Raw genomic sequence first — 17,218 nt, 5'->3', positions numbered from 1 at the left:
TTCGTGTTTACTCCGCCCAGTGCCCGTCTAGTGACTGGAGAAACAAAGCTTTTCGAATCTTTGAATCAATTGAACCAATTGCTTCAAAATAATTCATCTGTTCGAATCGATCGAATCGCCACACGCTGGCGCCCCCTGCTGGTCAGAACAGTGCAAATGCAGCGAAAACTTGTATAATAAAAAAAACTTTGACAAACCAATTGCAAATGTTTTATTGAAATTTTATTGAAATGCGATTAACAAATCATCTGATACCATTAAATATGAAGTGTCTTTATAATATGTGCTATTTCATTAAATTGTAAGACTTGTTCGTGTTTGTTTTATGGAGAGCTTGGTCAGACCAATAAAAGGCTATTAACCAAATCTCTTCCCTTTTATTATACAAATATTTCATTAAAATGTCTACAAATTAAATTTGTTTTTATCTGAGATCAGGTAAATGGGTTCAAAGTTCAAAGCCAAAGAGATGATCGACCCCTAGCGGCGAACCACAGAAATACCGAAAAGGCAATGACGCAACAAAGCCTCGTTTACTGTAATCACGTGGTACGCACTCCGAATCTCCGAAACAAATGATTCGCAAAGGTTTCGAAGCTTCACGTCGATTTAAAGCGCCCATCACTAATTACACGTTTAAATGTAAGTACTGTGTTTTAACTTACTCAAATAGCTAGCGATACAAATGTTAAAAAACCAAGTGTCTTTTAAAAAAAACGAAAATTATCGTTTAAACAATCCGTTAAGTTAGCTGAGACACCGCATTTGTTCGGTGCTGTGGGGCAAAACTGTAACGTTTCTAACGTTAACGTTATTTTATAGCATTTCGGTGTTTTTTCTGATGGAGCAGACTGCTCAGTTTATTAAACTGAGGGGTGAAACTTGTGAATTATTCACCGGAGACAGAAATTCGAGCAGTGTGGCTTGAAGGTAAGACAACAACCCGTTAAATCTCTGTAAACAGGCTTGTTTAATTAGCCCTCACCCATAACGTTACAAAAACCACAGCAATAAGACGATAGATAGATAGATACTGTTTATCTTTGTTGTGTTTTTGTGGTGCTGTCATGCAAGCTTTGGTTATGTTTTAACCAAATTTGGGCATCCATATCTATTATTTCTGGGGGGTTTTGTGTCTGCCCTCGCTTTTCATTTTTTAAAATCTTCCTAAGTTTGCATCCCTGTGTCGATATGTTTCTCAAGTGTTTCCTTTTTCTCGCCATTTTGCTTTTTAGTGTGTGTGTAGCTGTTATCCCTTCGAAGGTCGAACCGAGCGTTGATAAATGAGACGGTCAAACATACGGAGGAGGATTTCATATTTGTGATCTCCTAAATGTTAATAATTCAAGGAAGTCCTGCAATATAAAGGCTCAGATGGATGTGCACAATAGAAAAACTCACCAGGAGGTACATCGTGCCTAACCAGGCATCCAATAGACTAGACAGCTTTATAAAAATAACTATTTGAATGTTGCCATAATAAACTTGTATTTTATTTTTACAGAATGATGATGCTACTGGACCAAACAACTCTCCTCACCAGGTACATTCATGTTCATCACACACACAAAAATCATTCTACAGTCTCTCTTCGTTGTGTTTGTTTTGATGGTAATGGAGTGAGAATTAGTACATGTACATGTAACAGTTTAATGTTATGAATCCAGAAGGTTAGTGGTAGTGGAATATTTAGGGCTGATTTTAAACTTCACAGGGATTGGTTTTTGTTGTTTTTTGGTTAATTGCTCCTGTATTCAGGACACTCATAATGTCCCCACAGCACACTTTCAGTCAGTAGCTGCGTATGGACTCTAATAATCCATTTGTAATCGGACTAGTAGCACAATCGGAATAAAAAGTCACATGTAACCCACGTCAATTAGAATAAATTGGTCAAATCCGATTTAAATTTAATTTGGATTGTAAGGGTAAAGGCTGATTAAAACTTGTGCTTCAAACCTACGCTGTAGCTACATCTATGCTATCGTGTAGCCTGACGTGTATTTCTCAAAAAATTTAACAATGTGTCAATTCTACACGGACCGCAAAGGGCTGTGATTGGTTTGCCAGAAGTGAACCAATCACCAAAGAAGTGCTGTGATCTGTCTAAATGTGTAATTGCACGTCGACACAGACAACGTTGCGGAAGTATAAATCAGCCTTAACACTTTATAATGAGTATAGTGTAATAAAGTACTTACAAAACAATTTCAAAGTTAATTAATAGTTTATAAACTGTAGTTATTACATAAAAAGACTATATACAAATAGTGAGTTCTTCATTTATTGTCACTGTAATTAACAAACGATTATTGTTTAATTAGCTCATATGTAAAGAGTTAGATAATGCTTTAAAACTTATTAACAGTTCAAATTTCTCACTTTAGATTAGGTCATGGGAAACGGGAAAACGACATTAAGTGCTTTAAAACAACCTTTATTAGACATTAATTCCATATTCAGTGTTCATTAAAATGTTTACAAATACATTAAGCACACACACACACAAACACACACTTTTGAATATATGGTTAACCGGGACTCTCCATAGACATAATGGTGTTTATACTGTACAAACTGTACTTACACTAACTCTACCTCTAAAACTACCCATAACAGAAAACATTCTGCATTTTTACATTTTCTAAAAAACTCATTCTGTATGATTTATAAGCTTGTTTCCTCATGGGAACCTCAATTTAGGTCTCCGCAGTGCCACGAGTCCACATGAGTCTGTGTGCATTCAGGTTGAAGTCCCCAGCGGGATAGAAAAACATGAACACACACACAAAAGTATATTTGCTATACTTGTGAGGACATTCCATTGGCGTAATGGTTTTAATACTGTACAAACTGTATATTCTATTCCCCTACACTAACCCTACCCCTAAACCTACCCAATCACAGAAAAATGTATGCATTTTTAATAAAACACTGTTTAGTATGTTTTTAAAGCCATTTGAAATACGAGGACTCAGGAAATGTCCTCATAAATCACATTCACGTTGTAATACCAGTGTAATACCAATGTCATTATACAAATTTCTGTGCTCATAAATCACAAAAACAAACACACTCTCACACACACACACGCACGCACACTCTCTCACACACACGCACACACACACATTTGGTTTGCATGTTTTATAGGGAGTTTTATTCTGTGCAAACTACATTTTTTCCCCTAAACCTTACTGATGTATTTTAACAACGTGATCGTGAGCATTTGTATGTAATTCATATAGACAGCATTATTTATTTATTTTTAAGTGGTTATGTTTACTTAATGTATTTGTAGACATTCGTATGAACTCTTGATAATAATGCAATTAAAGCACTTAATTGATGTCATTTTCCCATATGTGCTATTTAAACAATAACACCTTGTTAACTACAGTGACAATGAAAGTTGTTGTTGTTGAATATAGTGTAATAAGTGACTGTCGTGTCATTCAAAAATTCTCATTCCACTCACGCAGACGTCTTGTTTTGGGCACGGGAAGGGCCATTTTTACTGCTTGATAAATAAGCAGCACGGATCAGGACCTCTCCTAATCAGGGTAACTAGGTTAAGTCTGCTTTTTAAAACAGAAAAAGAAGCGATGGCAGGATGATGGTTAGTATGCGCCAACAGCGAGAACCTCTGTACATTTGTGCAGTGTGTGCTTGTCAAAAGATCAAATCTGATTTGAAGCTTGTCACATATAAACACGCACATAAAATCGATTGCTTTATTCAGCTTTCATGTAAACGCTATGCTCGGATTCATCAATTGGCATGATTTAATTTTGATTAAAACAAAAAGTGTCTATGTAAGTATAGCTAGTGTCTGATAGAGCTGCACGATTCTGGAGAAATGACATTATTTCTTTTTTTAAATAGAGATCTTGATTCTCTCACGATTCTGAATAGACAACTAAACAAAATTACCTGTAATTTACTAGAGGTTCTGACTAAATGTTATTTGCTGCAGTCTATTTAAAACATTTGATTATTTGAATTGTTATTTTAAACAATTCCATTTGAATGAATGATTCAATGACTCACTAATTAAGACTTCAATTGCTTCATTACTGGATAAATCAGTAAAATTGGTTAAATATTTTTTAAATAGACTGCAGCAATTAACATTTTGTATTGTATTTTGTTTAGTTGTCTATTTAGAATTGTGGGAGAATCATGATCTTTATTTTAAACAAAAAAAACATTCTCAATTTATTCAGAATCATGCGGTCAAATGTTTAATAGACATGGCATGACATTTAGGAATAAGGGTGTTTGAATCAAGATCATGATTCTATGATATGTCTACTGGGACATATCACCTGCGCTCACAGGATCTGTTTTTATTGACAGTCCCTAAAGCCCGTATTGTTTTTGGTAAAAAGGCTTTTAATTTCGCAGCACCATTTGCATGGAATCAGATACAGAATGAGCTATAGTTGAAGGAGTTGATTTCATTATATTCTTTTAAAGGCTTTTTAAAGGATCTTGCAGACAGGCAGTCTGTATGTCACTGTACTTAAATTAAATTGATTTAGGACTTAGGTTTTTTTTATGATGAAATTGTTGTTTGAATATGAAGAGTGAAAATGTGTCTTTGTATTTATCTGTAAGTGTTTCTGTAACTTTGTACGAGTGTTGCTGCCACTTGCCAGGACACTCTTGTAAAATAGATTTTTAATCTCAAGGAGTTCTTAATAATAGTTAAATAAAGGTTTGAATGAATGAATGAATGATCTTTTAATGAGTAATCATGCAGCAAATAGTGTTTGAGTACCAACTGTAAAGATTTGGACGAAACTGGTCCCCACAAAGAAATATTACACAAAACCCCAGTAAAGTCTGTTTTATTCAAATGTGTGTCCAGACAGATGTTGATTTTGTTTTTAAGTCTTTTTTTATTTCAAATACTATACTAATGCAAAATGTTGTTTATACTTTTGATTTTTGTTTACAGATTGTGTCGCAGTTCCAAAATGAAAATGAGATTTTTGTACCAAGACTGAGATGGACAGGAAATAGCATAGTAAGTTCTCAAGTCAAACTCAAAAATGCCATTTTGTTCTGAACTGGGATTGTGCTTAGAGCTACAAACAGCATTTATTCTCATTATCAATTACTCAGTGAATAATTCTTAGTGTCAGGAAACCCCTCCTGTTTTAGCCTGGTCATTCACACCTATGACTATGAGTTGAAAAAGTCTCAAGAAATGGGCATGTAAAGCTATGGAAAAGTGGGAAAAGTAGAGACAACAACCAATCAAACACAGACCTGCAACACACTCCTTATACAGACTAAGGTTGTCACGATTATCGAAATCGATCGAAATTAATTCACAATCTCAAACTTCGAATTAAAAAATGGGATCGTCGATGCTGCCACGCCCCCATGTTACGTCCGGTCGGCGTGCCAAGCGGAAAAAAACACGCTTGTTGAAGTGCTGCGAGTCTATGGTCAACCTCCTCTAACTTACCTACAGCCACTCAAAAGATAGCATGGCAACTGCAGGTGCAGGAGACCCATCAACAGAACTTGAACCCCCTCCTCTTTCATTGAAGTCGCAGGTGTGGACGTTTTTTGGATTTCCAGTGATTTCTGTCTCATTCGCTCCTGTTACATAGTCACATGTTGACAACGTTCGCGCTTCAAAAAAGCCACAGTTTGCAGACATCCCAAGTCTCGCGGAAGTTCCCGGGAGTCTCCCGCATATTGATAGCGGCTCCCTGATGCCCGCAAATTAGTTAAAATCTCCCGGAATCTAGAGTGAGCGAGCAAGAGCGCGCATGCGAGACATTTTTCTTTGAATTTTCAGTCTACATCATTGTCTTCTGTGTATCAGAATAACTCCTCGTGTCATTGCAGACATACGGCTCTATCAGTGTCCTTATTTGCACACATTTCCTTTGAAGGAGACGTGATGAAGACAGGTGCGCATACATGCTGCTGGTTCATGTTTAGAGCAATAGAGTATATGAGATATGTCCATAAAAACTTGAAACGCGTTTGCTCCGGTCTGTATATAACCTATATGATCCGCATTGCGAGGGTTGTTAAACTCATCGCTGCATTCCGCGCAGAAACTACTCTCGTGCGCGTTGTTGTTTGAATTGATAAACCATTTTGACTATAAAATATCAGAGAACCATCAAAATTGCATCACCTTTAGTTTAAGCCCAAAATGATTTTATCAGATGTAGAGATCCACCGATCGACCGTCCAGGGACGGGAATCAGCTGATTTTCTGCATGCTCACTCAGAATAACATAAGTTGCTGATTCTCGCAGTGACACACACCAGCTGCCTCTTACTCACTTGCTCCTGTTACATAGAACTTGTATTGCACATAATTTTACTAATTCCTGCAGGTTGCGTACTCGTACCAAAAGCGTGTACATTACTGATCTATACAAGTTGCCTCTCAAACAGCTCGAGAGTCACAAGTATCAAAATGAGTGGTTTTACAAAATTGTCAAAATGCCCATCATGGCAAATATTCAGTTAAACACCGTCAGTTTGAAACATTAATAGTTGAGAAAGATAACGCCTGTTGTGTAACAGTATATTGGATCCGTGCATAAAGTCTTAAAGTGACAGCAGCCTAATGTTCCTGCTGCCGTCTGTCATGTTAATCAAAGAACAAAATATAAAGAAAATCACTCTCTGCTCTTGACTAAATAACTTTTGTAACTTTAATTTTAAGAATTAATCTGTATTTCATTTTTAAAATTAACTATCCAGTAAGCCTACTACGACACCGGTAACATCACTTGCCCTTCGCCTGCACATTTTAGTTTCATTTTCAAATTAGGGCCAATTCGGGGCGGATTGCTTGAATGGTTAATTCATTTGCCTGTAGTTTATTGGCCTATACACAACAACAAAACAGTGCTCGTCCGCACCATTATGAATGCCCGTGCAAACGCGCGCATTTTACTTTTGCCTTTAAATTAGCGATTTAAAAGCCCCTGCTGGTGATACTGGTATTACCAGTGTTGTCACACGTCTATTAACTGCTGTGAAAATATCCTCACCGTCATATCCCTACTATCCAGTGATATTTTACATTTGATTACTTTAATATCTGTAGTATTTATTACCGGAATACTAACCCAGCTGAAAAACTTAAAGCCATGTTTATTTCATATATCTCTTTATTCAATTCCATTTCCAATTCCATGCTGTTGTATGCAATTTATTTATTTTTTCTTATTTTATTACTGACTTTTTATTTTTGTTTTTTTTAATATATATATATATATATATATATATATATATATATATTTAGCATTGAAAAAAAGTAGATTGTTGTTTGTATATGATGTCAATTATAGTTCCTGGAAAGAAATTTGTAATCGGCAAAAATCTGTTTTGGAAGGTCACACTTAAAAAAAAAAATCGGATTCGTAAAGAAAATTGCAATCGGTACATCTCTAATCAGATGTCCTTTTTTGTCAGATCAACTGTCCAAAATATTGAAAAATTACTTGAATGAATTAGAGATGATCAAAATAGTTGCAAATTTATTTCTGTAATTTGCTGATCAATTCATTAAATAATTGTGACAGTTCTATATGTTTCTAATTACTATTTATTTATGTTTTAGATGAAAGACATGGATCTTCAAGATTCTTATGATCTCTATGATTCTACATCAGAGAGTTCAGATTCCTACATTTCAGATATCTTTTCCGAAACTGACAGTGATGATAACCTCATACCAGATCAAACAAAACTTCAGCTTCTTGATGAAATGGATGTTGATGAATCTGGCTCAGCGAGTTCCCCCGTCTGCGAGACGACGTCTGACAAAATGACCTTTGATAGGCACAGTCTTACATCTGAAGCGTCTGGAACAGCAGAAGAACCATGTTCAAGTCAGAACACTAAAGATGGCATAGTTGTTAGTGCATACCAGAAAAGAGGAGGCAGCAGAGTCTACGACAAGAGACATTACTGCTTGTATTGCCGTAAGCCTTATGCTAAGATGGCAAGGCATCTAGAAGGTTCACATAAAAAAAAATCTGATGTGGCTAAAGCTCTAAGCTTTCCGAAGGGATCCAAGGAGAGAAGAAAACTGCTAGATTATATTCGCAACAGAGGAAACTATGCTCACAATGCTGCTGTTGTGAAATCAGGAAAGGGGGAACTAGTGCCATTTAAACGGCCACCTAAAGAGGCGCAGGCAGATGATTTCATGCACTGTGTATACTGTCAAGGGCTTTTTATAAGAAAGGTCCTTTGGCGACATATGCGTTATTGTAGACTTAAACCTCGCTCAGTCGCCCCCAAACCAGGAAAATACCGCGTTCAGTCTTTGTGTAGATACACAGGTCCTGTGCCATCAAACATAACTAAACAACTGTGGGGAGTAATCACCACCATGACTCCTGACTCGATCACGGATATAATAAAAAATGACAAAGTAATTGTTGATTTTGGACAGCACTTGTTAAACAAAGGTGGAGTATCAGCCAAGAATAAACAGGGCGTGCGAGAGAAGATGCGAGAATTGGGAAGGCTGCTTGACAATGCTAGGAGAGTCACCACCTTAAAAACAATAAAAGATTGTGTAAATCCAAAGAAGTACATGGAGACTGTCAAAGCTGTCAAGTACACATGTGGGTATGACATTGAATCTGACAAGTTCTTGATTCCAACACTCGCCACCAAGCTTGGGAATTCCCTAGTTAAAGTAAACAAAGTCTTGAAAGCTCAGGGTTTACTTTCAAATAACAAAGAGCTTGTGAAGAATGCCAGTGAGTTTCAAGAGATCCATGAGGAGAAGTGGAACGAGATGATCTCGGCTACAGCATTGAGGAACATCAGGGAAGCAAAGAGTAATGTGCCCACTATCATGCCCTTTACTGAAGACAACCAAAAACTGCATACATATCTCAGTCAAGTGCAAGATAAGTGGAACAGTTCCCTCTCTGAAAGTCCCTCTACCAAAGCCTGGATGGAGCTGGCGAAGGTGTGTCTAGCACAGGTGATTCTCTTTAACCGGCGCAGGGAAGGAGAGGTGGCAAACTTGCCTTTGTCTGCATTTTTATCAAGAGACACTTTTGATCCGCATGTGGATGTGGGCTGGGCGCTCTCCGAAGTGGAAAAAATACTCTGCAGAAACTTCTCAATGATTGTCACCAGAGGAACGCATGGTTGGCCCATTCCAATTCTTGTGACTCCAAAAATGTTGAGTGCCTTAGAACTTCTTGTTCAGCAGAGAGAGGCTTGTGGGGTTCTGAAAGACAATGGGTTTTTGTTTGCAAGGCCAGAAGCCATGACGCATTTTCAAGGGTCAGACTGCCTCCGTGGCTTTGCAAAAGCATGTGGTGCAAAGTTTCCCAAGTCACTGACATCTACCAGACTGCGAAAGCAAGCCGCAACCCTTTCAACAGTGCTGAATATGACAGACACAGAGATGGAGCAGCTCGCCAACTTTCTTGGACATTACATAATAATCCATCGTGAGTTCTGCCGACTCCCTGAGAAGACCCTGCATCTTGCCAAGATCAGCAAAGTTTTAATGGCTCTCGAGCAAGGAAGATTAGCTGAGTTCCATGGCAAGAACTGGGACGAAATTGAGATCGATCCTGAAGGTGTGTTAATTTATTTGGTAACACTTTACAATAAGGTTCATTGGTTAACATTAGTTAATGTATTAACTAACATGAACTAGCAATGAGCAATACATTTGTTACAGTATTTTTTAATATTTATTAATTTTAGTAAATAAAAATACAGCTGTTCATTGTTTGTTCATTTTAATTAACGGACAAGGGCAGGCTTTAAAGCTGCATTTACTTTTTTGGGTTAAAAATTATCCAAAATAAGTACTGATGGATTTCCACGGGAAATTCGAGCATGTCTTTGCGTCATTACGTCACATCTATACACATAAAGAAGAGTCCCGGCTAGTAGGCAATGTTGCGTGTGAGGATGTTGGAGGTGGAGATTTATAGCCTTTTCTCACAGCACTTGATATAAGTAAACTCAATTTGATAGCGGATCCAGAAAGGTTCACACGGCAATCTCCAGTGACAACTGGAGATTCACCCGCTGTAAAATGCAAAAGACTTTGTTTTAAGTGGCTACAGAAGAAAAGCAACCAGCCCATGCGACAACAATATTACCCTTGCGAATAATATCTGAAGGGCATTAAATGTAGTAACAAATTGTAGTAACAATTTGAGAACAAAGTATAATTTGCACGGTTTGACGTGATATAAGCGATCGTTAGATTTAATCAGCGTGATTAACTGCAATGCTTTTTTTCCCTTAGTTGGTCAGAACAAAAGTGGATGTTACTTGTTCTGAGGACATTTTCCAGTGAAAATTCTTATGTTGGTCATACTTCCAAAAAGTATAATCTGTGATTGCGAATGCCAGTATCCACACCAGCACCTGACAGCCGCACATTCTCCTCAAAACATTGAATTTGTCCGCACTGTGCCGTGCCGAGGCACAACCCATGTAAAGTTGATAATTCGGCGAATAACTGCAATTGCAGATTTCGAACAGAGATGGCGACAAAGAGGAAAAACTACGGACTGCAGCTTTAACTAATGTTTTTGATTTTAATAACGTATTAGTATATGTTGAAATTAATACCACTAAGATTATTTAATGCTGTAGAAGTACTATTCATTCATACTTCATGTTAACTAAGGTAGTTAACTAATGTTAACTAAATTAACCTTATTGTTAAGTGTTACCATTTGTTTTATTTTTGTTAGTTTTTTCTGTGTTTAACATTTTCTGCTTAATCACGTTGTTAAGCTGTGCTTTGTATGACCTTCACAGAAAAAGTTGTGAACTGTGATGAGGAAGACGGGCACATACAGGAGGGACACTGTTCATCTACTGTTTATGGTTTGTACTTCAAGTAGCTTTACTGTCATTTGAAATATTTACTATTGCTGTCTTATATAATTCGTTGAACATGCTAGATGGATTTATGTAATTAATCCTAAGATGTTGGGAAATTAATGAATGTATAAAAAGTGATCCGATTTAATCATTTCTTTTTGAAGACAGTACTGTATGCTTATAGCAAATGATAATTTTCCCAATGATCTATTCAGTCCAATGGACAGAATCTAGAAATCAGTGTTTCACTAGAAGCGTTTTCATTACAGGTTTCATTAAACATCATTTGTTCCTCTTGTGATAAATCATTCCAAAGATTATGGCAACGGATGTCGGTAGGTTTACGTAGATCGCAGTCCCTCCACTAGCCATTATTATTAATGGAAGCATAGGCGCCGATTTATGTTTTCTTCCGTGGGTGCTCATGGGCGCACGCCCTTTAAAAAAAAAAAAAAAGTAACGTTAGGCCTAGTCAAAAAATGCACAGCGCAGCGCCGCGTCTATAACAACTCGAGGTAGCCTATCGCACACCGGACACGCACTTTGTCAGTTTATGGCAAGCAATATTGTAATGTTATGTTTAAGGACATTATGGAATTAAGATAATGTCTGTAGGCTACTATGTTATGATTGTACTGTACAATTAAATACAACCGGGGGTCCGTTAACTGAATGAATTGAAAATGTCACCTGAAAATCCGATAACATCAGCAATTTTCATTCAAGCAGCTGATTTCTGCAAATGAATGTAAAATACATGTATATTGCAGCACAGGTTGAAGTCAGTACATTAACGATGATTTGAGACAAATAAATGTAAATTTAATATAAAACTATGTAAATCGCGCTCTGTGGCACGGCAGGATTGTGGACAAGGTCCTATAGCCGTAGCTGGGCGCCCGGTGTGTGTAAGTTACACTCATAGAGAATAATGTGTTCGAATTTTAAAAGACATGGCACTACGCGGCGCTGCGCTTCTCGTCCGGTGTGCGACCCCTTTTAGGAAATGGACAGCCGCCGACACGAACGCACACACCCATTTACTAGATAATAAAGCCGTAAAGTAGGCTATCTTTCAACTCAGGACCATAGCTCAGGACAGCGCCACTTCTCACAAATACAGACAGGATTGGAGATCAAAAGTTTAACTGACAAGTAACCACGATCAGAGGCGTTTTCATCCGAGAAACACTGTGATTGGTGGATATGATATGGAGCAGGCGACTCACAGCGACATAACCAATCACAGTGTGACAGACGCTTCACATAGCACCAACTGCAATGTTTAATTTTAAATGAATGTAGCCTACTGGCAGTCTGGCACACACGTGGGTGCTCTGTATTTTCCGTGGGTGCTCGAGCCCCTGAGCACCCACGGTATCGGTGCCTATGAATGGAAGGAGACGTTAGGTGTGTTATCCAAGCATTAATGGAGAGGAAATCCCCTTTATACGTGTGAGCGACACATATGAGGTGTTTCTGGGTGTTTCTCCCTCATTTCTGCTTCAAGGTCTTGATTGTGGCATTTCTTTGTCGTTAAGAATCCAGTATTCTCATAATTCTTTTGTCTTTTATGAGTTTAATAAAGAACTCTGTCTGGTCTTCTGACCAAACATACCGCACCATATACCGCCAGGTGACCTGTAAATGCGAAAAAACTGATTCCATTTCAGTTTTGCGAAATACTGATATAGGATTCAGAACTTCAGCACACACTATTCTTTGTTCTTTTATTTATGTATTTTTTCTGATCACTTTCAGGTAAAACTACCCAGAGGAAAAAACCCTGGCAGCAGACAGAGGTGCAGGCGGTGCAAAGGCACATGATGCATTTCATCACATCGTGTACTGTACCAGCAAAGAGTGACTGTGAGAAGTGTTTAAAGGCTGAACCAGAAGCTCTAAAGAACCGGGACTGGAAGAACCTGAAATTCTTCATATATAACCGGATTACAGCTTATAAAAAGAGTTTGCAGTGCAAATAATATGAAGATTACCAACTCTGGTAGCATGGCAGTTTTTGTATACATTTGCCTTTTTCCATGTTTCAAGTTGTTCCAGAGATACCTACTCTTCTTCTAAACAGGTCAAAGCTTCAGCCAAACTTTTAGGATATTTAACAACTTTATTGTTAGACCAGTAATTTTCAGCTTGTGGCCTTTATCAGTCATCATAAACATATTGCAAACATTATTTCAAATAGGGAACATGTGAGGCAAAAAAAAAACAAAAAAACTACCAAATATTTACATCCACACACATATTGTAATACAAAAATGCAATATCCTACAAGTTTTTCCAGTGTTTTGACCTAGTCTTTGTTTATATTATGTCTTTACCTGAATTTTTTTATACTTTTTAGTATAACGATTGTTTTGATGCAACTTCATTTGCTGAGTTCATTTGTAAAGTTAAAAGTTAAATTCAGCTATTCAAATGTGAGTTGATGTTTTTTAGGTTCAATTACTTGTTAGTAGTAGATTTATTATCACGGTAGTACCAGGTGAATTAGTAGCAGATGGTTGGTTGTGGTTAAAAACTATTAAAGAATCATTCAAAATAAGGAAAGAATAGTTTGAAGTGGAAAGGTTTAAAGGTTAGACTGGATGGTTTGATATGGTTTTGACAATATCCAGACAGTAATCTTTGTATATAATGGCGCTTATCCACTGCATGGTACGACTCAGTACGGCTCGGCGCGGCACGGTTCGACTCGCTTCGCTTTTCCACTGCGTCGCACGACTCGGCGCGGCACGGCTCGGTTCGCTTTAGCTCGGTTGCTTTTCCACTGCAGTTAGTACTGCTTCAAAGTGGGTGGGATTATGACTGATCGTTATAGTTTATCCGCTCCTCGGCAACCAGCAAGAGGAACGTCTGCGCCTCTCGTCCACTGAACACGATTCAGCCATTTTTTTTTTGGAAGTTTTTTTTCTTCAAACAAGTAGTTTTAAAACATTGGAGGCTGTTACTGGCTATTTAAATCTAGCGAGTTTGATGTCTCGCAAATACAATGAAGCTGGTAGTGACGATTCTGTCTGTCTGACCAATCAGTGATGTACAGTGCTTCCACGTCACATTTTAGTATCGGTACGGTACGCTTGGAACCTCAACAGAGGTGGTACCTTTTAAAGCGAGCCGTACCGTACCGTACCATGCAGTGGAAAAGCGCCACAAGTGAGCCGTGCCGAGCCGAGCCGTACCGTACCATGCAGTGGAAAAGCGCCATAATAGAGAATAGATGACTTTTTTACTGCTTCATTCCTTTCAATCACACTGATATTCCTATCAAATATAGGAGCATCAGTCAATCGAACCAAATATTCTGAGTTGTGAAGATGACTATATGGACAACACTAGCCCAGACTAGGTTTCACAGACCAGGCTTAAGCTATTCCCAGACTACAATGCATGTTTGAGCTGTTTTAACTGAAAGAAACTTGCACTGACATATTTTAAAATCTATCAGTGCCATTGTTTTGTCTCAAGATGCACATCAGTAATATATTTTTTTCTAAGGCATGTTTATAAATGTTACATAACTGAAGGACTGGGTATCGCTAATTTTTTTCTGATATATAATATATGCGAAATATATGCCTCGCGCTCAAGCACACGCATAAAGCTAGCCACAAAGCGCTGGCAAAGATAGCCTAATCATTGTGAATGTGTCGGGAAAAAATAGCCAGGAGACATTTTAATTGTCTCAACAAGAACAAGATGTTTTTTGATACTTAATGGTATCAAGCATTTCGTTCAGTGCCTAAAAATTATCGAACTCGATATCCAGCCCTACTTAAATATCCTAATTGAACTAAGGCCTAATCCTGGCTTAATGTAAGCCCTGTCTGTGAAACCAGGCCTAGGTGTGCTATGCACGAGTGAGACTTTGCATCACTAGCACCATTTGCAGGCCTCACTACATCTCTACGTTATCCACAGTATGAACAACTAATCTGATGTTTTGTACTGGTACTGTATCTTTTAATTCTGCTTAGTTGTAGATTAAACTCTTTTTAAGGGCAAATGGACAAATATAATATAATATAAATGCATATCATTTGTTATTAGCAATATACTTATTATTGTTGCAAGGTCCCCACAAATCAAATGGGAAATTGTGCAATTTATGCAAACAACATGCAAATGAGGCCCCGGTCAGGCACGTTCACATGATTATTCAGAAGTCCCCATTTAGCATGGTCAAGTCATCGATTTAGATATCTGAAGTCGTGTATAAGCTACCTAAGTAACAAAACTATGGTTAGTATCCCTTACGTTTTCAGACCTCTAGAACCATTAAAGGGGAGGATCATAAAGTTGGTCTCAATACAACAGGGATGTGTGTATGTGCGCTGTTCACCTTACAACAAATGTGGAATCAAAATGGCTAAACCTAAAAAATAAACTTATACAGCCATTTTATCTTTGCAAGCACACTGTTTTTTAGTTCAATCATTGTCTTTTTTCCAATTGTACATTTTTTCATGAGTTCATCTGCACATCCAATCTTGATAGATGGTGGTGAATGAATTTGGCTTGCTGTCCTTGGAGGAAGGGACTCAGGAAGCAATCGACATGGTTAAAATTATGATTTTTTTAAATTTTATTTTTACAATATGTCGCATTCCAGTGGGTGTAGTTCTCAGAGTAGGCTAGTTCGAGAACGTCCTGGTTGCGTATGCAACCCACCGTTCCCTGAAGGAGGGAACGGAGGACGTAGTCGACGCCGACTGAAATGGGATCTCGCTAGAGAGCCTGTCTTCTTCGAGTAAAATTGAACGAGCCAATGTAATTGGCGTGAGTGATTCGCATCACACATTCCGCCCCCGCGGCGCGGGTATAAATACGGAAGTGGATGCACGCACTAGTTGCTTTTCGCTGAGGAGCCGAGAGTAACCCGGGGTCAGCGGTGGTCCAGCGGTAGTGGCAAGGGGACTACGTCCTCCGTTCCCTCCTTCAGGGAACGGTGGGTTGCATACGCAACCAGGACGTTCCCTTTCAGTCGATAACGTTGGACGTAGTCGACGCCGACTGAAATGGGATCAACCATTGAACACGCCACTAACGCTGCCACCTTCCAGTGCCTAAACCAAAGTCTCCTGATGCCCCCGCAAACTTAAGGCGGGGAAGGACAGGGCTTAGGCCAGGGAAGTCACTGCTGTTCCTACAGGACCACTGGGAAAGCCTTCCCCGTACGTTGGAAGGGACGCTGCGGAAGCCACATCCAACCCAGAGGGAGGTAATGTGGAGAATACACATATGAACTGGGCGGAAACCGGGCAGTCTAACATATGGAATGTCACTGGGGTGGCTCCAGCCTAAGACGGGGGGAGACACACCGGACAGTGACGGCAGAGAGACTCTGCCGAGGGAAGACACTGGCTCACCGCAGGGAGCCGTATCGTGGAAGAATACACATATGGGGTCACCGAAGGGACCGCAACATATGGACCCAGCCTAACACAGGTTCCACACTGCTTACGAGTGGTAGGCCTAACACCAGACGTTCCGCACGTCCGACGTTGGAGGGGTGTGGAGGAACTCAACAGGGTTCAATTTTAAGGGAACTCAACTGGAGTAGAAAGGCGCACGTATCCAGTCCATAGGAGGGGAAATGGCGCAGCAAGCCGACACTTGAACCGGGCTCACGGTGAAACTGGCTTCATGAGAAGGGAGCCCACGTGAGGCAGCGGTTCAACTAGGTGTCGTCCAGCCCCCAACTCTAGAATCTGTTTTAGCAAAGCATATCGTCAACGCCCAGGCGGAGCACTTTACACTCATCATAGAGGAGCTCAACACCTAAGTGGACATGTTGCACCTCGGACCTTTGCCGAAATGAAGGCAAGCACTAAGTGCAACTTTGCATGGAAACAGCCTTCCCTCTCTGCCGAATTCCAACAGATATTTGAAGAGCTGGTCTGAGGTCTATGACTTGCATTCTGTACACGTCCAAGCGAACGGACAGAGAAGCCAGGGCTGGATCTGCCTCCTCCAGGGCAGCGCTTGCAGGCTCACCACCTGCTCCTATTACGGGAGAGGTAGGAACCTTGGGCACAATCCGAGCCGGGGTCTCAGCTTGTGAGAGTTAGCCGGCCCAGACTCCAGGCACAATACGTTGACCGAAAGCGAGCAAGTCCCTACCCTCTAGTAGAGACCACGCGAGCAGGAGAACTGATATAACAGAATTTTTAACTCACTGCCTGCAGTGGCTCAGGGGCGGTCTCTGCAGTGCAGTCGCACCAGGGACAAGGCCCAAGAGGATAAAGAGGGACACAAGGATTTACAAGACCTTGCTCCTCAGGAACCTGACGATCAGAACGTGCTTCTGCATACCTCTGCAACACGATGA

The 17,218-nt window shown here is 39.4% G+C and overlaps 1 protein-coding gene across 6 annotated transcripts; it reads left to right on the top strand.

Annotated features, from left to right (window-relative positions):
• Positions 1–535: 535 nt before the first annotated feature.
• On the top strand, positions 536–15,300 carry LOC143712208 (uncharacterized). Of its 6 annotated transcripts, none has more exons than XR_013195026.1 (9): positions 536–642; positions 823–930; positions 1,236–1,407; positions 1,505–1,543; positions 4,961–5,029; positions 7,607–9,599; positions 10,804–10,872; positions 12,631–13,449; positions 14,082–15,300. XR_013195026.1 is itself a non-coding variant. In XM_077204490.1 (9 exons), the coding sequence occupies exons 7-9, from the start codon at positions 7,607–7,609 to the stop codon at positions 12,852–12,854; spliced, it is 2,286 nt and encodes a 761-aa protein (XP_077060605.1). In that variant the 5' UTR covers positions 578–642; positions 823–930; positions 1,236–1,407; positions 1,505–1,543; positions 4,961–5,029; positions 5,866–5,930; the 3' UTR covers positions 12,855–15,300. The 6 variants fall into 6 exon arrangements, 4 of the variants coding, with proteins under 4 accessions (XP_077060600.1, XP_077060603.1, XP_077060605.1 ...); XM_077204490.1 differs by adding an exon at positions 5,866–5,930 and having other exon boundaries at positions 578–642; positions 12,631–15,300; XR_013195027.1 differs by lacking the exon at positions 823–930.
• Positions 15,301–17,218: the final 1,918 nt, after the last annotated feature.

Source organism: Siphateles boraxobius, unplaced genomic scaffold (genome assembly GCF_051911475.1).
Source record: "Siphateles boraxobius isolate OS27281-9 unplaced genomic scaffold, OSU_SipBor_1 5, whole genome shotgun sequence".
NCBI classification, from domain to species: domain Eukaryota; kingdom Metazoa; phylum Chordata; class Actinopteri; order Cypriniformes; family Leuciscidae; genus Siphateles; species Siphateles boraxobius.
This window is presented reverse-complemented; position numbering and strand designations above follow the sequence as displayed.

Coding starts and splice junctions, on each gene's coding strand:
- LOC143712208 (XM_077204485.1), top strand. CDS start 1,375: ATGGATGTGCACAATAGAAAAACTCACCAGGAG. Junction 1,408..1,504: donor ATAGAAAAACTCACCAGGAG/GTACATCGTGCC, acceptor TTATTTTTACAG/AATGATGATGCTACTGGACC. Junction 5,030..7,606: donor GATGGACAGGAAATAGCATA/GTAAGTTCTCAA, acceptor TTTATGTTTTAG/ATGAAAGACATGGATCTTCA.